The 22,276-nt window shown below is 46.5% G+C and overlaps 3 protein-coding genes across 4 annotated transcripts; 2 read left to right on the top strand and 1 right to left on the bottom strand.

Moving 5' to 3' along the window:
- Window positions 1-488: 488 nt before the first annotated feature.
- Window positions 489-12,823, top strand: LOC311101666 (uncharacterized protein; the record flags this gene model as incomplete). The annotated part of the gene is made up of 3 exons (XM_084142813.1): window positions 489-1,208; window positions 2,639-4,146; window positions 12,132-12,823. The coding sequence occupies exons 1-3, from the start codon at window positions 517-519 to the stop codon at window positions 12,821-12,823; spliced, it is 2,892 nt and encodes a 963-aa protein (XP_083998939.1). The 5' UTR covers window positions 489-516.
- A 2,793-nt stretch (window positions 12,824-15,616) lies between these two features.
- LOC311101578 (homeobox protein six1a-like) lies at window positions 15,617-17,040 on the top strand (the record flags this gene model as incomplete). Its single annotated transcript, XM_084142706.1, has 3 exons — window positions 15,617-16,006; window positions 16,473-16,636; window positions 16,866-17,040. 3 exons carry the CDS (start codon window positions 15,617-15,619, stop codon window positions 17,038-17,040), a joined length of 729 nt encoding a protein of 242 aa, XP_083998832.1.
- A 547-nt stretch (window positions 17,041-17,587) lies between these two features.
- Window positions 17,588-21,843, bottom strand: LOC311101908 (glutaminyl-peptide cyclotransferase-like protein). Of its 2 annotated transcripts, none has more exons than XM_084143149.1 (7): window positions 20,943-21,843; window positions 20,598-20,744; window positions 19,899-20,192; window positions 19,011-19,172; window positions 18,835-18,934; window positions 18,629-18,745; window positions 17,588-18,499 (listed from the first exon to the last, which is right to left on the bottom strand). In XM_084143149.1, the coding sequence occupies exons 1-7, from the start codon at window positions 21,153-21,155 to the stop codon at window positions 18,354-18,356; spliced, it is 1,179 nt and encodes a 392-aa protein (XP_083999275.1). In that variant the 5' UTR covers window positions 21,156-21,843; the 3' UTR covers window positions 17,588-18,353. The 2 variants fall into 2 exon arrangements, with proteins under 2 accessions (XP_083999275.1, XP_083999276.1); XM_084143150.1 differs by having other exon boundaries at window positions 20,598-20,708; window positions 20,943-21,796.
- Between the last annotated feature and the right edge of the window lie 433 nt (window positions 21,844-22,276).

The following is a 22,276-nucleotide window of genomic DNA, read 5'->3' as shown; positions in this document are numbered from 1 at the left end:
ATTGTGTGTAGATTGATGAGAAAAATATATATTTAACACATTTTAGAATAAGGCTGTAACGTAACAAAACGGGGGAAATGTGAAGGGGTCTAAATACTTTCCGAATGCACTGTACATGTGAAGTTATACTATACATCATCTCATCTGGAATACTTACCCACCACATCGCCTGGCCCTAGCAAGTCCTGATCCTCAGTAGACAGGCTGAAAAGTGTTTACTGAAATTTTAAAAAGGCAGTAGGACTATTTACTACAATCTGATAATAACATCAAATTTTCAACAAAATAATGTGGTTATTCAATCTTGAATTAAACAATGACATGTATCTACCAGCAGCCTAATAAAAAGTATTGAACAGGCAGTGCTATAATGAATCTTCAAATGGGAGATTGACGAGGATAGGGGCGTGTGTGACGCGTGTAGCTGTGGCAGACACTCGTCCACAGAGAATGGGAGGGAGAGAGAGAGCGCGCAGGGGAGGGAGGAGGAACTAAAAGAAAAAAGTTAAACTAAAAATGGCTTCCTTGTCTTTGGAGTCTGCAGAACAATCTGAGAATAGCACGGAGGAGTCTACCCAAGAGGCCGCTCCGGTAAAAGAGGAGGCAGATCCGGATGAAGTTTCTGAACAATTGCTAAAAACGTTCCAGAACTCGGCGCTCAGCTTTTCGACGGATCAAGTAGCATGTCTGTGCGAAGCCCTTCTACAGGCGGGCAATGTGGATCGCCTGTGGAGATTCCTATCAACCATCCCTCCTTCGGCCGAGCTGCTACGTGGCAACGAGACGCTGCTCAAGGCCCAGGCAGTGGTCGCTTTCCACCGGGAAGAATTCAAGGAGCTGTACGCAATATTGGAAAGCCACGACTTCCACCCGAGCAACCATGGGTTCCTGCAGGACCTCTACTTGCAGGCGCGCTACAAGGAGGCGGAGAGGTCCCGAGGTCGTAGCCTGGGCGCCGTGGACAAGTATCGGCTTCGGAAGAAGTTTCCCCTGCCGAAAACAATCTGGGATGGAGAGGAGACTGTGTATTGTTTCAAGGAGAAGTCTCGCAATGCACTGAAAGAGTGTTACAAAAGCAACAGGTACCCCACTCCAGACGAGAAGAAAAACTTGGCCAAAGTGACTGGACTCTCCCTCACGCAAGTCAGCAATTGGTTCAAGAACCGACGGCAGAGAGACCGAACCCCGTCCGGCACCAACAGCAAAAGGTAGGCTATGCATTCCTTTCTACATTTGTAACCACACACCCCATTAAAACCTTTCTCTAAACAATGTTTCATACACGATTGCATGTCTAAGATCAATGTCAATATGTTTCCTCTTATAATAAACACAATTGCTTATATGTACAGTGTCATTTGCAGAGTTGTTTGTTGTTAGAGAAGCAGGCAGACTATGGGAGTAAATATAGCCGCTGCACACGGCACAAACTCTGTTCTAAGCTATTGTTGATTTAATTTGACACAAATAAACAATGTTCACCGAAATTCTCCTGATCAGATGGGTAGGAGTGAGCACTAGAAAGGAGCCTAAGATTGTAACCAATTGTTACATATATGGATCTGTCAGCTGCAATATTATTTTAGTGCTCCAAACATGTTTTATGTAATGCAGACTTTTCTAAATCATGGGCTCGACTGTGGTTTGTCTCAACTGTATGGTTCATGTTCAACATATTTCAATCAAATGTCATCAATCCCTGCAGTAACTACATCAATCTGCGCATGAACTCTTTGACAGTGATAACGCCACACGTCTTAGAGAGCACGACTGGGAGCAAGAGCATGTTGCTTTGTTGTGAAATGTGAGATCCGGGCGCCCATTGTGGCTCAAGTTTCCTGAAATCCTGCACCGCAAAGTCTCCCGACGGACCTCTGCGCGCTCTGGAGGCCCTTCAGGGCTGGGAGAGCGGGAGAGAACAGAGACCAAGGGAAGAGAGAGGAAATTGTGTGGGTGTTGGGAATCAAAAGGAGGAAATATTAGATTTAAAACCTTAAAAATATCTTCAGCTCTCCTGTGTACATTTAAAAACCCAACACTCGTTTATTTTATTTTTTACTGTAGGACTATAGGCTACAGTACACTCGTTTTGGAGAGGGAAGTTGGCAGCTTAAATACAAATACATCAAAGCTACACAGGAAATTGGGTTTTCCATGTGTCAGTTGTTGATGTAATTTATTCCCATGTGTAGAGAGGAAAGGTGTGTGTGTGGAGAGATAAAGAGAATGCCGATCATCCCCCATGCAGTCCAGTCTTTATTTTACCTCCAGGGGCTGTGGTGGCTGGGGACAGTAAATCAGTTGTCCATTGTTCTGTGTTAACCACACTGCTTCAGTGCACCAGGATAGTTGAGGACATACACATCACATACTGTGTAAACCATAGGATCAAAGGAGATTGTCACTGACTGTTATTGACCTACCATATGTTATGTGTATTGTAACATTCTCATCCCTTTCTCCTCCAACATTCTCATCCCTTTCTCCTCTTTTCTATTCCATCTATCATGCAATCATTGCCCTCTACTCTCCCTTCTTCTTCCAATACGCTGTCTCTGTTCATTGTCTCACTCCCCCTACGGTTCACTCACCCTATCTTTCTCCTCTGCTCCTCCCCTCCTCTCCTGTGTTTTCTCAGTGAGTCCGATGGCAACCACAGCACAGACGAAGAGGGTGATGACATCTCAGACAAACCAGAGGACATTGTGGGCTCCACAGCCGCCATCATCTCCCTCTCTGGCACCCCCTGCAGCACTGGAGGCCAGATCTTCCTCAACGGGGCTGGTGGGTTCCTCACCTCCTCCCACCCCTTACTCCTCAACGGGGGCTCCTTGATCTCCGGGGCAGGGGGTGGGGTCATCATCAATGGGCTGACCCTGAGCGATGGTCACACGGTTACCCTCAGCCCCATATCGGCTAACTCGCCTCTGCTCTTCAATGGAGCGCAGGTCTTATCCAAGAGCAGTGAGGTTGAGCAGGATATGGGTCTGGAGAGCCAGGGGGTTACGGCCATGGAGGCCCAGCCCAGCTCTGCCATCTCCCTCCCACTGACAGAGGATCTTAAGACGGACAATGTTAGCCTTACGAACCCCTCAACCATCCCCACCCTGGACTTCATCAATGTCCCAGAGGGGATTATTCTCAAAGCAGAGGACATCCAGACAGTCTCTCCTTCCCCCTCCTCTTCCTCCTTGTCTTCCCCCTCAACATTCTCCCCCACCTCCCCCCCCTCCCTGGTTCTGACTCAAAATGGCCGCCTCTCCGACACCCTCACCCTCCCGGTGTCTATGTCCTCCCCGGGCGTGGTCATCTCCAGCCCTGTAGTGGGCCTCCCCAGCCAGCAGGGGGAGTATGTGGTGTTTGCCACGGCTGGTTCTCAACTCACCCCCTCCAGCTCCATCTGCCAGGTGGTGTCCTCCTACAGCTACTCCACCCCACAGGTCTTCTCCCTGCCTCAGGTGGTGCCCTCCATCCAGGGTGTCCCCGTCTCCCAACTGGTCCAACACACCCCTGGAGGCCAGGTGTCCCAGTGTCCGCAGTTAGTCCCTGTGTCCCCCCTCACCTCCTCTCTCCCCCAGGGCACCCTCTCCCAGTTCCAGGGCCACCAGACTCTGAACATCGCCCCCCGCCTCGCCCAACCCCTCCCCCAGCATCATACTAGTTCCTCTACGTTGGGAGAGGGAACCACCATCCTCTCCCTGTCCCAGCTCCCCAACGGACAGCTCCCCCAGGGACTCACACTCCAGCTGGGTGACCAGACCTCAGCTACCATCCCCACTCTGACCCAGATCCAGTCCCCTCTAGGCCATCATCAGATCATCTCCTCCCCTACCCAAGTGGTTCCCGTCTCTCAGTCCAAAGAGACAACCCCAGCCCAGTTGGTTCCCCTCTCCCTGCCCCAGCTGGTGCCTGTCTCCTCCACGGGACAACTCTCCTTCCCTCAGGTGGGCCCAGCCACCCCTTCTCTATCTGGATCTGGAGGGGCCTTCCAGATCCTAACCTCGGCCCCTGGAGGTGTGATGACTCAGGGGCCCTTCAGGATAAATCAGCTGGGACCTCTCCAGACTGTAGGCCCTCCAACCAGCATGGCTCCTGGTGTCCAGCTCCTCAACTCTGGGGTCATTCAGCTCCCCTCCACCTCACAAGGTAACTTAAGGCTCGGACACACTGAGAAGACTGACTGCCGATAGGTACTTAGCACCTCTGTCAGCAGTCAACTTTTTGTTGTTCACATCATACAGATCAACCGCTGATCCGATCGTTAAAATACTCCAGACCACAAGGTGGCAGTAGCTTTTTTAAGCTTTGCTTGGCTTTTGCCTGATAGCTAATGTTAGCTAACTAGCAAGCTGTGCTAATGTTGTTGTTAGCTAGCTAGAATTTGTAGTAAGCCCATGTTGTTACTAGCCAGATGGCCACAACTAGATAACTTGAGTAGCTAGCAACATTATAGGTATTTAAATCAAAATTGATTTGTTTTTGAATGGAGCAGTTGACTGTTAGCTGCCAAGAGTCAGTGGAGTAGCTAGCTTGCTTTGTTGTGCTAACTGGCAAATGGTGATGCTAACTTTAGCTAGCAAGGGAACTGGCACTGACAGTATGGGATAATGGAGAGTGAATACAATTATTTATTCATCATCTTGCTAGATGGCTAGCTCACAAACTCTAGGCGGCATTCTGCATTCTCCGCACAGTTTTCAGCCATACATTTTGACATTTTAGTCAGTTAGCAGACGTTCTTATCCAGAGCGACTTACAGTTAGTGAGTGCATACATTTTTCATACTGGCCCCCGTGGGAATCGAACCCACAACCCTGGCGTTGCAAGCGCCATGCTCTACCAACTGAGCTACAGGAAGTCCTGTACGGTTCGCCCACGAATACCTTGTGAACTACAATTCCGATACTGTGTTTTAACGTTTAGAAACGTCAATAATCATCGCTTGTAATACGGCTTTTCGAAACATATGGCCCTTTATATTTCATCAGCGAGAAAAAATCCTTCAAATAAAAAAGATACAGTAGCAGTTTTGCACTGATCCATACAGCTAGGGGTGCCTCCATCTGACAATGTAATTTCTGCTACACTTCCCGAGTTACGCTTACACACAGGTGTTCGGAGCATGCTAGATAGCTAATAAGCACAGGTGGTCGCCTCTTGTCTTCGTAAACAAGCATAACATGGAGATATGGCTGTGTGGGAACACTAACTCTAACCCTATCAAGTTATGTATCAATTTAATCTTTTGTTTTTTGAAAATTATTTCACACCGATATGAAAGATAAGGTCCTTATGCTTCCAAAACCGTACCACAAGTGACGAGTGTTAATGTTCAGATTGAGTGTCGGGGCTCTTAACAAAACTCCCCCGTACAGAAGACGCCTTTGTCCAAAGACCCTTATGTGTAATGTAATGGAACTGAGAGTCATGATAAAAGGCTAGCTAGATAAAGCATCTAGTGTTATGTGAATTGTGCTGCACTTACCACCCAATGTGTTTCATATGAAGTGTTGTGTGACTGCCTGGCGCAGTTAGCAAGCTAACGTGGGATGGATGTTACTGGGAAAAGTGCCTTTTTCCCTTTTTTTTGTCTTCTGTTGACACTCCTTTTCGGAGAAGGTGGTAGCTGCATCCCAATATGGCGACTGGAGTATGGGTGAGTGGGTGTGTCAAGGAAAGTAGTGGGCGTGTGGAAAGGAGTGGATGTGTCAAGTGCTCTGCTATAGGTTAGACAGTTTTGATTGAGTGGTGTTTTTTCTTCTTCAGTTTCTTACCTCACAACTACCGTACATTGAGCTACGATATTGCGAGAGTTTGGACTTCTGTTTTGAAGCCAAAGGATGAATCTGAGTCGTATTTCACTGTTCGTTTTACAGAAAGAATTGTACATTTTCAGTTCTAACTGACGATAGTTTCTTTTCTATTAAAAGTACTGATGATGGGTGTACTGTTGTGTGCTTACTGTGACTGTCACCCTGATACTAGGTAGTTACTTCCCACGCCGTTGCCGGACAGTAATGCTTGTCAAGCGGGAGCGAAGGGCACTGTGTCCCAGTGTTGTTGCTGTTCATGCCCTCCCCATTACCTAGACCCTTCAAACTCAACTCTGGACCTCAAAGCCAGTTCCACTGCATGTTTTCATTGCTCCCCTCTAATCGGGGACAGATTTAGACCTGGGACATCAGGTGTGTGCAATTAATTATCAGGTAGAACAGAACCAGCAGGCTCCAGACCTAGTAGGGTAAGAGTTGAATACACCTGACTTAGACTGTATGTATCGAGGTGACATCTAGCTGGTTATCAATATTAGTTATTTCTTGTGTAGGTTGCTATCCTACTTAAAATAAAATAATGGGAGGGAAAGAAATGGCCATGTTAGCTACCGCTGGTGACACGACTGTGATATCACATGCAGGTCTCAGGTCGGCAGGCATACAACACCGGTGCACTGGACGCCGTCTTATCGACTCGTCGTGCAGCCCAATCAGCCACGCAAAATGGTCTTTAGTGGCAACAAATCTGCCCAATTATCTGATTCGCTTTCCATACACCCACTCCTTTCGACACATCCACTCGCCCATACTCCAGTTGGCATATTGGGCTGCAGCTACCCATAGTTGCCTTTTCGGCTCCCCTACAGGGGGTTCGTGCTCTCTGATTGGCTCAGATTCAAGTTGTCGTGAAGAAACGTCAGGTTCGTCGGAACCAGGTCGGTACGCAACAGGAGGTGTCTTTTGGTCTAGCAAGAGAATGGCCTCCTACTGTGCTATCGGCAATAAGTCTTCTCCGTGTGTCTTGACATGTTACTGAGGCATTTGCTTTTTAGGGAAAATGTAGCTACAATGGGGGACAAAAAGTATTTAGTCAGCAATTGTGCAAGTTCTCCCACTTAAAAAGATGAGAGGCCTGTCATTTTCATCATAGGTACACGTCAACTATGACAGACAAAATGAGATTTTTTTTCTCCAGAAAATCACATTGTAGGATTTTTTATGAATTTATTTGCAAATTAAATCAAATCAAATCAAATCAAATCAAATTTTATTGGTCACATGCGCCGAATACAACAGGTGCAGACATTACAGTGAAATGCTTACTTACAGCCCTTAACCAACAGTGTATTTATTTTAAACAAACAAGTAAGAATAAAACAACAACAAAAAAGTGTTGAGAAAAAAAGAGCAGAAGTAAAATAAAGTGACAGTAGGGAGGCTATATATACAGTAAAATAAAGTGACAGTAGGGAGGCTATATATACAGGGGGGTACCGTTGCATGGTCAATGTGCGGGGGCACCGGCTAGTTGAGGTAGTTGAGGTAATATGTACATGTGGGTAGAGTTAAAGTGACTATGCATAAATACTTAACAGAGTAGCAGCAGCGTAAAAAGGATGGGGTGGGGGGGCAGTGCAAATAGTCCGGGTAGCCATGATTAGCTGTTCAGGAGTCTTATGGCTTGGGGGTAGAAGCTGTTGAGAAGTCTTTTGGACCTAGACTTGGCACTCCGGTACCGCTTGCCGTGCGGTAGCAGAGAGAACAGTCTATGACTAGGGTGGCTGGAGTCTTTGACAATTTTGAGGGCCTTCCTCTGACACCGCCTGGTATAGAGGTCCTGGATGGCAGGGAGCTTTGCCCCAGTGATGTACTGGGCCGTACGCACTACCCTCTGTAGTGCCTTGCGGTCAGAGGCCAAGCAGTTGCCATACCAGGCGGTGATGCAACCAGTCAGGATGCTCTCGATGGTGCAGCTGTAGAATTTTTTGAGGATCTGAGGACCCATGCCAAATCTTTTTAGTCTCCTGAGGGGGAATAGGCTTTGTCGTGCCCTCTTCACGACTGTCTTGGTGTGTTTGGACCATGATAGTTCGTTGGTGATGTGGACACCAAGGAACTTGAAGCTCTCAACCTGTTCCACTTCAGCCCCGTCGATGAGAATGGGGGCGTGCTCAGTCCTCTTTTTTTTCCTGTAGTCCACAATCATCTCCTTTGTCTTGGTCACGTTGAGGGAGAGGTTGTTGTCCTGGCACCACACGGCCAGATCTCTGACCTCCTCCCTATAGGCTGTCTCATCGTTGTCGGTGATCAGGCCTACCACTGTTGTGTCGTCGGCAAACTTAATGATGATGTTGGAGTCGTGCCTGGCCATGCAGTCATGGGTGAACAGAGAGTACAGGAGGGGACTGAGCACGCACCCCTGAGGGGCCCCCGTGTTGAGGATCAGTGTGGCAGATGTGTTGTTACCTACCCTTACCACCTGGGGGCGGCCCGTCAGGAAGTCCAGGATCCAGTTGCAGAGGGAGGTGTTTAGTCCCAGGATCCTTAGCTTAGTGATGAGCTTAGAGGGCACTATGGTGTTGAATGCTGAGCTGTAGTCAATGAATAGCATTCTCACGTAGGTGTTCCTCTTGTCCAGGTGGGAAAGGGCAGTGTGGAGTGCGATAGAGATTGCATCATCTGTGGATCTGTTGGGGCGGTATGCAAATTGGAGTGGGTCTAGGGTTTCTGGGATTATGCTGTTGATGTGAGCCATGACCAGTCTTTCAAAGCACTTCATGGCTACAGACGTCAGTGCTACGGGTCGGTAGTCATTTAGGCAGGTTGTCTTAGAGTTCTTGGGCACGGGGACTATGGTGGTCTGCTTGAAACATGTTGGTATTACAGACTCAGTCAGGGACATGTTGAAAATGTCAGTGAAGACACTTGCCAGTTGGTCAGCACATGCTCGGAGTACACGTCCTGGTAATCCGTCTGGCCCTGCGGCCTTGTGAATGTTGACCTGCTTAAAAGTCTTACTCACATCGGCTACGGAGAGCGTGATCACATAGTCGTCCGGAACAGCTGGTGCTCTCGTGCATGCTTCAGTGTTGCTTGCCTCGAAGCGAGCATAGAAGTGGTTTAGCTCGTCTGGTAGGCTTGTGTCACTGGGCAGCTCGCGGCTGTGCTTCCCTTTGTAGTCTGTAATAGTTTTCAAGCCCTGCCACATCCGACGAGCGTCAGAGCCAGTGTAGTATGATTCAAATTATGGTGGAAAATAAGTATTTGGTCAATAACAAAAGTTTCTCAATACTTTGTTATATACCCTTTGTTGGCAATGACACAGGTTAAACGTTTTCTGTAAGTCTTCACAAGGTTTTCACACACTGTTGCTGGTATTTTGGCCCATTCCTCCATGCAGATCTCCTCTAGAGCAGTGATGTTTTGGGGCTGTCGCTGGGCAACACGGACTTTGAACTCCCTCCAAAGATTTTCTATGGGGTTGAGATCTGGAGACTGGCTAGGCCACTCCAGGACCTTGAAATGCTTCTTACGAAGCCACTCCTTCGTTGTCCGGGCGGTGTGTTTGGGATCATTGTCATGCTGAAAGACCCAGCCAGGTTTCATCTTCAATGCCCTTGCTGATGGAAGGAGGTTTTCACTCAAAATCTCACGATACATGGCCCCATTCATTCTTTCCTTTACACGGATCAGTCGTCCTGGTCCCTTTGCAGAAAAACAGCCCCAAAGCATGATGTTTCCACCCCCATGCTTCACAGTAGGTATGGTGTTCTTTGGATGCAACTCAGCATTCTTTGTCCTCCAAACACGACGAGTTGAGTTTTTACCAAAAAGTTATATTTTGGTTTCATCTGACCATATGACATTCTCCCAATCCTCTTCTGTATCATCCAAATGCACTCTAGCAAACTTCAGACGGGCCTGGACATGTACTGGCTTAAGCAGGGGGACACGTCTGCCACTGCAGGATTTGAGTCCCTGGCGGCGTAGTGTGTTACTGATGGTAGGCTTTGTTACTTTGGTCCCAGCTCTCTACAGGTCATTCACTAGGTCCCCCCGTGTGGTTCTGGGATTTTTGCTCACCGTTCTTGTGATCATTTTGACCCCACGGTGTGAGATCTTGCGTGGAGCCCCAGATCGAGGGAGATTATCAGTGGTCTTGTATGTCTTCCATTTCCTAATAATTGCTCCCACAGTTGATTTCTTCAAACCAAGCTGCTTACCTATTGCAGATTCAGTCTTCCCAGCCTGGTGCAGGTCTACAATTTTGTTTCTGGTGTCCTTTGACAGCTCTTTGGTCTTGGCCATAGTGGAGTTTGGAGTGTGACTGTTTGAGGTTGTGGACAGGTGTCTTTTATACTGATAACAAGTTCAAACAGGTGCCATTAATACAGGTAACGAGTGGAAGACAGAGGAGCCTCTTAAAGAAGAAGTTACAGGTCTGTGAGAGCCAGAAATCTTGTTTGTAGGTGACCAAATACTTATTTTCCACCATAATTTGCAAATAAATTCATTAAAAATCCTACAATGTGATTTTCTGGATATTTTTTCCTCAATTTGTCTGTCATAGTTGACGTGTACAGTGAGGGGAAAAAAGTATTTGATCCCTTGCTGATTTTATATGTTTGCCCACTGACAAAGAAATGATCAGTCTATAATTTTAATGGTAGGTTTATTTGAACAGTGAGAGACAGAATAACAACAAAAAAATCCTGAAAAACGTCAAATATGTTATAAATTGATTTGCATTTTAATGAGGGAAATAAGTATTTGACCCCCTCTCAATCAGAAAGATTTCTGGCTCCCAGGTGTCTTTTAGACAGGTAACGAGCTGATTAGGAGCACACTCTTAAAGGGAGTGCTCCTAATCTCAGCTTGTTACCTGTATAAAAGACACCTGTCCACAGAAGCAATCAATCAATCAGGTTCCAAACTCTCCACCATGGCCTAGACCAAAGAGCTCTCCAAGGATGTCAGGGACAAGATTGTAGACCTACACAAGGCTGGAATGGGCTACAAGACCATCGGCAAGCAGCTTGGTGAGAAGGTGACAACAGTTGGTGCAATTATTCGCAAATGGAAGAAGCACAAAATAACTGTCAATCTCCCTCGGCCTGGGGCTCCATGCAAGATCTCACCTCATGGAGTTGCAATGATCATGAGAACGGTGAGGAATCAACCCAGAACTACACGGGAGGATCTTGTCAATGATCTCAAGGCAGCTGGGACCATAGTCACCAAGAAAACAATTGGTAACACACTACGCCGTGAAGGACCGAAATCCTGCAGCGCCCGCAAGGTCCTCCTGCTCAAGAAAGCACATATACAGGGCCGTCTGAAGTTTTCCAATGAACATCTGAATGATTCAGAGGAGAACTGGGTGCTGTATGATCAGATGAGATCAGATGAGACCAAAATGGAGCTCTTTGGCATCAACTCAACTCGCCGTGTTTGGAGGTGGAGGAATGCTGCCTATGACCCCAAGAACACCATCCCCACTGTCAAACATGGAGGTGGAAACATTATGCTTTGGGGACAGGACAACTTCACCGCATCAAAGGGACGATGGACGGGGCCATGTACCGTCAAATCTTGGGTGAGAACCTCCTTCCCTCAGCCAGGGCATTGAAAATGGGTTGAGGAATGGTATTCCAGCATGACAATGTCCCAAAACACACGGCCAAGGCAACAAAGGAGTGGCTCAAGAAGAAGCACATTAAGTTCCTGGAGTGGCCTAGCCAGTCTCCAGACCTTAATCACATAGAAAATCTGTGGAGGGAGCTGAAGGTTCGAGTTGCCAAACGTCAGCCTCGAAACCTTTATGACTTGGAGAAGATCTGCAAAGAGGAGTGGAACAAAATCCCTCCTGAGATGTGTGCAAACCTGGTGACCAACTACAAGAAACATCTGACCTCTGTGATTGCCACCAAGGGTTTTGCCACCAAATACTAAGTCATGTTTTGCAGAGGGGTCAAATACTTATTTCCCTCATTAAAATGCAAATACATTTATAACATTTTTGACATGCGTTTTTCTGGATTTTTTTGTTGTTATTCTGTCTCTCACTGTTCAAATAAACCTATCATTAAAATTATAGACTGATCATGTCTTTGTCAGTGGGCAAACGTACAAAATCAGCAGGGGATCAAATACTTTCTTCCCTCACTGTACCTATGATGAAAATTACAGGCCTCTCTCATCTTTTTAAGTGGGAGAACTTGCACAATTGGTGGCTGACTAAATACTTTTTTTCCCCACTGTATGTCAATGTTGGTGATGAACTGCTAACAAAAAATATTTTCCACCACTACTTCCCTACTAATTCCTCTCCACTTCCACCTCTCCTCTGTCCTGTAGGGAATCTCCTCTATGGTGGAAGCCCCATCCTGAGTTACCAGAACGGCAAGCTGATCCTAACTATCCCAGCTGGCATCCAGTTTGGCAGCCTGCCCATGAAACCCATCCCTGAGGCTTCTACCCACCCAACCAACGGAGTAGGCCCTGGACTCAGCCTCAACCCTGTCATCCACCCTGCACCTACCCTTCTCCCAGTGTCCACCTCCGTCCCAACCTCCAACACCCTCCAGACGTCCCCACTCTGCTTCATCAACTCCTCTCCGCTCTACTGCACTCCTGAGACGGGTGTCCCCACCAACCAGCCCCTCTCCACCACCTCCCCACACACCCTAGACCTCTCTGCCACCCACACCCCTCCCAATGCCCTCACCCCCGAGAGCATGCTCTCCCTCAGCCCTATGTGCAGCGGCGTGACCCCCACCACTCAGCTCTCCCAGATCATCTGGAGCCCCGCCCCCCTCTCCACCTCCGCCAGCCTGACTATGTTTGACATCCGTGGGAAGGGAGATCTACCCGAGGACCCGCCTCTGCTGGATCTACCTGGAGGCGAGGCCCTGTTAATGGGCAGCCCCTCTCCGGAACAGGATGTGGACAGGGGGTCGCCATTGGGGGACCCAGAGGAGATGGATGGAGACCCCAAGATCCTCACCCAGCTACAATCAGTCCCTGTGGATGATGAGTTGGGGCTGTAATCCAGTCCCACCAGCCCACACCACCATAAACGCAGTCAGTCAGCAAGACTACAAGTTACGGAACAATCTGGGAGGTTTTGTTTGTCCAACCTCAGTGCTCCCCTGGATAGGATTGCATTGAGGAGTGGACAGGCTTTGACTCGTATGAGAAAGGTGCGCTGACTAAATATATTCTCTGCCGATGATCCTTTGGATAAACCATCATGGGATAAGCTGATTGTATGCAACATGGAATGACCTGGAGGATGGCCTTGCATACAGGCTAGCCTATTCCCTGATTTCTGTTACACAACGGTCTACTGCTTGGTCTCCACAATTCTAGCACTCCTATACTGTCCTCATCTGCCTCCCATAAGCCTAGAGCCCTTCCTGTGTCACAAAATCCAGTCCGAGCCAAAATGGAGGAGCCCATCTGCTGAGTCAACTGTGGGAGTAAAGGTCCTAAAACTCCACGCAAGGCTTGGTTCTTTTTTGCTCTGCACAAAGTTTATTTGTAAGGACATTCTGCTACTTTTATGCACAGACGTCCATTTCAGCCAAGACTATTTGTACTACAAGGGCGATGGACTGTGTACTCCTCTCTGTCAAAACTGGTCAGCAGTGTCACAGCATCAAGGGTTCAGGCTCATCATTTAACTACAGGTTGGCATACATGCTAAGCGCTGTCACATCTGAGGTCTGTAGGAGGAAATGGAGTCACCTGGGATGTTTTTAAATAACTATTTTATTCTATGCAATCAATTCATGTTCCTCTGTAAATATGACCAATTGGGATAGACCAAGCTTTATTAAAGACTGAGTTTTTATACACTATGAAATCTAATGGGCGTACACTACAATCTCTGCTTGATCACATTGTTGGAAATTTGCAGTTGAATGCGCCACAATCCTACACTACATTGTATATTGCGTCTGAATGATTTTTTTTTTGGTGTTTTTATATTACTTGTATGGGTTTGAGCTAGACCTAGTAAGTGCCTTTATAATCCAGTTGCTGCTGTTTTCTTGCCTTTGTATCTTCAAAGTGAAGAATGTGTTCTACTCTTCACAAAGTTAAGCACCATTGACTTCCCACATTGATGTTGAATATGAGTTTCGTAATAACCCTTATCCCTCTTGAACTCTAGAGAAACGTAATATGATACTCTTTGTTGCACGGCAGTTGCTCATTTAGCATCACTAACCCCTACCATGATATAATCACCATTGAGAACTCCCTCCTCATTGTACTTTTTGCACATTTTGTCCGTGTCATGTTTACGTCTTTGGTGATGGCCAGATTCTATTCTGAAAACCTGCTGCCTTCTCTCTGTTGTTGACGAATTGCACTCACTGATCTGAAAGGACGAGATAGGTCGAAGCAGCTGGATACGTTTCAGAGCGCCTCTGTCTATCCTGTTATCAGCAACAGTGAGTCATGAAGCCCTGAGAGCAGGCGACAGGTCTCCTAGAATGGAATGGTATCCAGCGAGACTTGGTGCAGATGTTCTCTCCATAAACTTACAATACTCACTCTACATAACCACAGCACAGATGGCAATTAGTTCTCTGGCCAATGGTACATCAACGCTACTCTTCAGTGTCACTCCCAGCTGTATGTGTTTATATTTGTGTGTTTGTTTATTTTCTATGTGTATTTAAAGCATGTATCAATCATTTTCTAGTAGTAACTTTGAATACTTTGAGTGAAGAAATTAGCAGGAAAATGGACACAGGAAAAAGCATCAATGGACCTTCCCAGAGGATGGCTGGTTGTACAGTCTCAATATGTGTAGATAATGATAATCATCACTTCTCAAATTATATTATACACTTACAATCTGAATAGGATGTTAATACCTGTAGCATTCACTTGCCAAAGGAATGTTGCAAGTTGTTTTTATCGGTGTTTGGACATTTCTGGTTGGTTCTGAGCGGTTTTTCCATACGATACTGTGCATGAGTTTGAGGCTAAAGGAATGTGTGTTTATGTATGTGTGTTTGTTTTTTGTATCCATGAGCCCAACCCTTGTCTACATGTAGTGGTTTTTCTCTTTTAGTGTGTGGTGCTCCAAAGGCTGTTTGTGTCCAGTGCAGGAGTTTGTGCACAATCTCTCACACACACAAAGACACGTGCACACACACAACCTCCAGCTGAGTTATCCAAAGAGATGTACTTTTTAATAGCGAGTAAAGGGATTATTTGATTTCTTAATACATCTGTTTTGTCCTCTTTTGAGAGGTTGGTTTTGTACTTAAAGGTATTTTATTTTTTATATACAGTTTTGTGATATTCTAATAAACTACATTTGGAATACATTTTTGTTTTGGACGATTTTGTGTATGTGAATGCTTCTCTATTTAAATCTCCGTGAGATTTTTATGGGTCATGGGAACAAACTATTGAGGAGTGCCTACACTACCAAATCACGCTAGAAGCGCTTTTGCAATTTGGTTAGTAAATTAGATTTAAATACTCTTGTTTGAACAACACACTCATGCTTTCTCTCTGGATGAATGGGTACACAACTGAGAGTACAGGTGTGTGTGTGTGTGACTGTTTTTGTAACCCCCATGCTCTCAGGTTACATGTGAGTTCAACATTGCCAGGGCGGGGACAAGGTATGGATAAGGATATACACACACAAGTTCACACACATTCATACAGATTTATTCACCCGACAGCAGCTGACATTCTCTACAGACTCAAAGCTATCTCTAAAACATTTCCCTTCACTGAGAGAGTCGTAAAAGGTCACAGAGGTAGGCCAACTAACCTTTGACCTCTCTTGGCGTGTGTGGGCTCCATCTCCAATGGCGATGGTCTTCTCGGCAGAACAGGTGGCGTGTATGTGCGAGGTCCTTCTGCAGAGCGGACGCATGGAGCGCTTGACTGACTTCCTCCGTACTCTTCCTCCCTCTTCCTCCTCTTGCCTGGGGGGTCTAGAGAGCATCCTGAAGGCGCGGGCTGCCGTGGCTTTCCATCTGGGGCGCTTCTCGGACCTCTACACTCTCCTGGAGGGCTTCCCCTTCTCCAATTGCAGCCACCCCCTGCTGCAGCAGCTCTGGCTGAGGGCCCACTACCTGGAGGCCGAGTGCCAGAGAGGGCGCCCCCTTGGGGCTGTGGGGAAGTACCGCGTACGCCGTAAATTTCCCCTACCAAGAACCATCTGGGATGGAGAGGAGACAAGCTACTGCTTCAAGGTACAGTGAATTAAATCTACTAGGTTTGTTTGAGTTGATATTAATACTATATTTAATATTATACTGCCTCAGAGCATTTTTGCTTCTTGTAAAACAAAATGTCCCTAGGGCCCTGGTCCATGATGAAGCTGTCTATAATGTATTAGGTGTCACATCTGAGTTTAGAATAGACAGAAAAGATGAGGATAGAAAGGCCCTTGTGGAGTCCAAGATGGGGTATGTCAAGACAAAAGTGACTTTCTACCTGGATCTCAACAGTCTAAAGTGTCTTACTCCGTCTGCTTCAAATGCACTGAACACCTGTCTTCACAGGACCGGTCAAAGCAATATGATGGATGTAAACTCCCTCACATCAGTGCAGATGAAGGACAGGAAATGAGGAGCAGAGGCCTCTTACTGCTACCATGAACTTTAAATCATTAACCTACTTGTTTCATAAATCTAAGGTTAATGTTCCTCTTTACAGGAGAAATCCCGGAGTGTGCTGCGGGATTGGTATTACCGTAAACCCTACCCTTCACCACGTGAGAAACGAGCGCTTGCGGCCGCCACCGGTCTCACAGCCACCCAGGTGAGCAACTGGTTCAAGAACAGACGGCAACGGGACCGAGCAGCTCACGGTACTACCGGGTGAGTCTTCACTTTCTCTGCTCTCCTAATACGTTTAATGAGAAATAGTTCTAAAGGAGTTTTTAAATGTTCATCCCGCCTGTAATTTCTATAGTTTGTCTGGCAGTCAATCCCCCGTTTATGCTTTAGGACTGCACTACATCTCATCTTGCTAACAGCTTTGCAATGGACTACCACTGCCCTCTTCTGGCACAGCCAGGGAACTGACATGTGCTCTCTCTCCTCTCAGGGAACAGGAAGGTCATGGACCACCTCTTGACTCCAACAGAACCCCAGGAGCAGCATACCCAAAGGCCTATCCCTCCTCTGACAATGGACTTTCACCTCCAGGCAGCCCCAGTCCCCTCTTCTCCTGCCCCTCACAGCCCCCACCTCTAAGCCATATGGGTGGGGGACAACTCTGAATCTCTTCACTACCTGAGCCATCATGTATAGTATGTTCCCTTCATAGGCAATAATATTCACTTGTCTAGCCAGAAATGTAAGAACATTCAATCTTTTTAGTAACTTACCTCTGTAGTTTCGTAACACCCTGTACCAAAAATTGTAGGTTGTGTTAAATCAACTCAAAAAACTAAAGCAAAATTTTTTTTAAATAGTTTAATTGAAAACAGAAATTTGTCATCAGACCAAACATTGACAAGCATTTGAAGCATTTGGGAATAAACAATGTGTTTATAAAAATGTGCTCCCATATCATGCTTACTGAACACGACCCAGGTTGTGGCTGAGAGAAACCACGGCCAAATGTTAGTGCAGCCAAGACAAGCACACAGCCTCTCCCACTGTAGTCTTCTTTCTGTATGTCCCATAGGGACGGCTCTGAGATTCCTATTCACTGAGCTGAAACAACATCCAGTGTGTGTACATGGATTCACATATTCTCCACTGGACCAATAAAGCTGCCTGCCTGCCACAAAGGCAATCTGGCCTATTCGATTCTGACTGACGTTACTGATTCAGCTGTATTTTTAATACAGCTTATTTCACCCAGCACCTGGACTACACCATAATGTGTATGAACATTCACCTTTTCTGATTCAGCTGTTTTTGAAATCAGCACTCTGGTATGATGTGCTAAATGAGACAGATTAAATATATCTCCATGGCTAAATCAAGACAGGCCTGAAACCTCTTGGGGAGAGGTAATGCATACAGAAGATATACAGTAATAGTAAAAAACCAAAAGGCATTGACAATCATTTTAATTACTTTTTTTCAAGTTTTCGTTCACTGCCATGCTCCGTGAATATAACCTTAAATGTCGGCTCAGTGACCTTATTGCATGAAATCAAGTGTTGGAAAATCACAACCGATGATCATATAGCATAAATTAAGGATTAGGTTAGCTTTGTCTTTTTCCTTAAGACTTAAAACAGTCAATTAGAATATAAAAATTCACAGAAAGGCCTCTTCCAGTTCTTTTTCATGAACGTGTACCATCAATTGTTTTCTGTGATACAAGCTGCCTACTTCCAGCAGTGTAACGTCATGGTAGTTCTGCTCTCAGATCAATGTGTCTATGAGTGTTGGATTCGGTGGATGGAACCTGTCCAGTGATAGAGGAACATCTATCTCTCCTAGGTTTTTGCAACGTCAGGGCAAAACCTCCCCCAATCCCCTGTCTGTGTATTTCCTACACTGTGGTTAAAAAGGTGTCCAGGTAATCTGTTGGTTCTGGTTTATGGGACCAGTCCAATGGCGGGTCCAGCTGTGGTTAGAAACCCAGGTACTCAGCCAGGAACACAGCCAGAACCTTGGTGAGGTTCTCCACTGTGGGCCGGTGCATGTTCTCCTCCGTGTCATCCAGCGTGTGCCAGAATGGGGGGAAGGGGGTGGCAATGACATGAAGCACAGGAACACCTGAGTTGGTGTGAAATAATCAGAAATGCAGGATTTCAATTATTTCTTAAAATCCTAATTCCATCAGCCGAGGCGAAGTAGTGTCGTGATAGTATGTCAGTTTGTGTATGAGCACACCCTCTCACTCACCTTTACGTAGGAAGGGGATGTGGTCGTCCTGCACAGGGCCTAGGTACACGTCCTTCCTGAAGTAGGTCTGCTCAGAGGGGTGAGAGGTCAACAGACCCTGCCTGTGCAGCCTCTTCTCTGAGAGAGAGAGATGGATGGAGGAGAGTTAAAGCACAGAAAGACAATGACAATAAGGGAACAGACCCTCCCTGGGGTGTGCATGTTACCTGCAGCGATGAGACGGTCAAACCAGCGGGCAGTGTTGTCAAAGTGATTTACAATCAAAGGGTCTGGACCACCAAGCAGGTCCAGTAGAACAAAGAGGTCCTAAAAATGGAGGGAGAGGTGAGAGTGAGTGGATATGCCATATTTTAAGACACACACACACACACACGTGTCTTACCACAGCCTGCAGCAGGTTGGTGTGTGTGGAGCCTAGTGGGTGGGGTGTGTGTGCCATGCGCTCTGCCAGGTGCCTTGATCCGTAGAGAGAGTCTGTGGCTGTCCACTCCTCAAACGACTCCTCTCCGTCAAAAAACACTAGCTGGAGGGTTACAGCAGATGCCTACAGAGAGAGAGGGAGGAGGTAGTGTTTAATAGCAGAAGATGGAGAAAGTGGTGAGAATTTCTGTTCTGTGCCAACTGGTGAACTGGTAGCCAAGTAAAGGCAACGTCATTTCATCACATCTCAATTCTCATTTCCCAGCAACAACATCACTCTTGCAGTTGATTTTCCTTTTTGTGTGAGGACTGCAGTGATGTCGCAGTTTGGCTGTGTGTGGTTGTGTGTATTTCTGACTTCCAAATTCAGTCTCTGGGGGGACACTGCTAAACAGAGGAGTCTTCTGCTAAAAACAGGGCTGCTCTCTGCAAGGCTACAGTCAGCACTTTATACTCTACACTGCAGAGAGAGAGGAGGGGATAGAGAGTAGGGAGAGAAATGCAGCATCTCACCTCGCTCTCTTTCTCCCTCACCAACTCTCTTTGTTCTTTCCATTGCAGTATTTTATTCTGTGTATCATAGTAAACTGCCTGCTGGCCTTGACATGATAATCCTGCCCATTCTATGTAAAAAAACAACAACATTATTCTGTCCCCAGGGAAATCAGACACGTATGGTTGTGACCACAATGCCTGATAACACAATGCTACTGCATTTTGTTTGCTGCCAACTTGGGACAGGTCTGCTTTGAACATTTTACTGTTTATCTCAACAAAACCTCCTATACTGACTAAATGTATAAATAGATATAAAATGCAGTCCCTGGAAATAAATTGATGGACATGGTACCTGCTGATTGAGAGCTTTGAGCTGGGCGTCCAAGGCAGAAGCCAGCTCCAGGATCATGGCACAAGGCACCGCTGAGTCGCTGGCCCCCAGGAACACCCTCTCTGGGACGCGGGGGTCCGGTGGCAGGACCTTGGAGTCGTAGTGGCAGGTCAGCAGCAGCCTGCGAGGGGCCCCGGGATCAAGGGTCGCGATGATGTTGGAGAAGGTGACCTGACCCCGAGGCGTTGGTGACAGGAAAGAGTCGAGTTCTACTGTCCAGCCAGCGGAGAGGGATGATAAGGTGGAGGAGATGTGCTGAGAGAAAGACATGAGAAAAGGGTGTGAACTAGAGGCATTTCGTTTGATCTTTAACTGGAAATGATATACTCTTTCCTACAGGAGTACTGTGAGAAACACACCATAGAAATGTATCATCATTGGGCTCCTGAGTGGCGCAGCGGTCTAAGGCACTGCATCTCAGTGCTTGAGGCGTCACTACAGACTCCCTGGTTCGATTCCAGGCTGTATCACAACCGGCCGTGATTGGGAGTCCCATAGGGCGGCACACAATTGGCCCAGCGTCGTCCGGGTTTGGCCGGTGTAGGCCATCATTGTAAATAAGAATTTGTTCTTAACTGAATTTTACCTAGTTAAATAAAGGTTAAAAAAAATATATATATATAAATATAAATTGTCACCTAGTCTATCTGATCCACTCACCTGGCGTACAGCCTGGCTGCCCAGGGTTCCTGGCAGTCTCTCTATGAGGATGGGCCTAAGGTGAGTCTCCCACAGGCGTGTCCCGTCTACCTGGGACACCAGCCGCCGCACCTGGGATGGAGAAGACTTACTGACCTTATGGGATAACTGGAGAAGCAGAGGAATGAGTGGGTGAGTGGTAGAGAGAGAGCAAGAGATGAACAACTGGAATAGAACACTCAATAACAAACCTCAAATCACTGAAGCCCTCAGTGATACCATTCTCAGTGTGCCAACTGTACTTGAACAACAAATCACTCCCGCAACTGTAAATAGTACAGTAAATGATTGAGTTTAGTTCCTTACCCTGTCTTTTGCCAAATCTACGACGGGGATTCTGTTGTTGCGGTTGCTGCTTGTGTCGTTGGACAAATATAACCCCAACACCATAGCAAGAGTCAGCACACCCAAGAGACAGAAGACCAGTACCCGAGCACGGGGCATTCGAACCGAGTTGCAACCAGGGACAGCACCATTATTCACCTGCAAAGGCTTGTACCGTCGACTAGTTCTCGACATAACAAAGCTTTCTAAAAACCAGGGCTAGAACGAAAAAGACCAGTATCTCTATAGCTGAAACTGACCGCAGCTGCTCGTTCCCTGTTGGCCCTATCTACAGCTACGTGTCAGTCCGCGAACTGAACTTGTTGTGAAACTGCACCTATTATAGGGTTAGATAGAGGCCGCAATTCTGCTTAGCGTCTTATTTTGAAGTTCTCGCAGCACTGCACCATACGTTGCACATTTCTTTATTATAATAGTATTGTAATAGTTTGTATTTGCAACGCCCTACTTCGACTCCTAAATAATAGCCTCTAGGCTACCCTAAGCCTGTCTCCCTTGGCATTTATACAAATTATACTCTACCCTTTCATGGTAACATGTACTTCTACTTGCCAAACCCATCTTTCAATAAGGACTTTTATGATTTGTCTCCGATCAGTCTAGTGTCGTCCTTAGGTTTGCTTCATTGGAGTTGAACATATCGATATCATGAATCTATCGATGGTTAGGCTACTCTTCCTTATCTAAAAATCCTTTGTTCTCAAATATCATACGACTGATTTCGGCTGTTATTTCAATAGGTAGATGCAGTATTGCAGCAACTGACATGGTTTGTAACTCCCATAGCCTCTCACCCAACTGAAGTAATCGAATCCACTGTTAGCGCAACACAACTTGCTTTTTTTGGTTCCGGGTTTTCGTTGACAGTGACGAGGCAAGGGCTTTTTTTAAAGGCGCAGTCCCCACCTGACAGGTTTTACAAAGCCTCGATAGGGTTTTAACGTATCAGCTAACTACTGAACAAAAATATAAACACCCAACGAACTTAATTGCATTTTATCGATGGCAATTTGAATGAACAGAGATACCGTGACGAGATCCCAAGGCCCATTGTCATGCCATTCATCTGCCGCCATCACCTCATGTTTCAGCATGATAATGCACAGCCCCATGTCACAAGGATCTGTACACAGTTCCTGGAAGCTGAAAATGTCCCAGTTATTCCATGGCCTTCATACGCAGACGTGTCACCCATTGCGCTTATTTGGGATGTTCTGGATCGATGTGTATGACAGCGTGTTCCAGTTCCCGCCAATATCCAGCAACTTTGCACAGCCATTGAAGAGGAGTGGGAC

This window comes from Coregonus lavaretus, assembly GCF_964263955.1.
Source record: "Coregonus lavaretus genome assembly, chromosome: 26".
NCBI lineage: Eukaryota > Metazoa > Chordata > Actinopteri > Salmoniformes > Salmonidae > Coregonus > Coregonus lavaretus.
The sequence above is the reverse complement of the archived record's forward strand: the minus strand, read 5'-3'. Positions and strand labels throughout refer to the sequence as shown.

Excerpts from the sequence above, each read along its gene's own strand:
- LOC311101908 (XM_084143149.1), bottom strand. The coding sequence starts at position 21,155 with ATGTCGAGAACTAGTCGACGGTACAAGCCTTTGCAGGTGAATAATGGT. Across the intron at positions 20,745-20,942 it reads TAGATTTGGCAAAAGACAGG|TTATCCCATAAGGTCAGTAA; the intron begins GTAAGGAACTAA and ends CTGCTTCTCCAG. Across the intron at positions 18,935-19,010 it reads CCAACCTGCTGCAGGCTGTG|GACCTCTTTGTTCTACTGGA; the intron begins GTAAGACACGTG and ends CTCCATTTTTAG.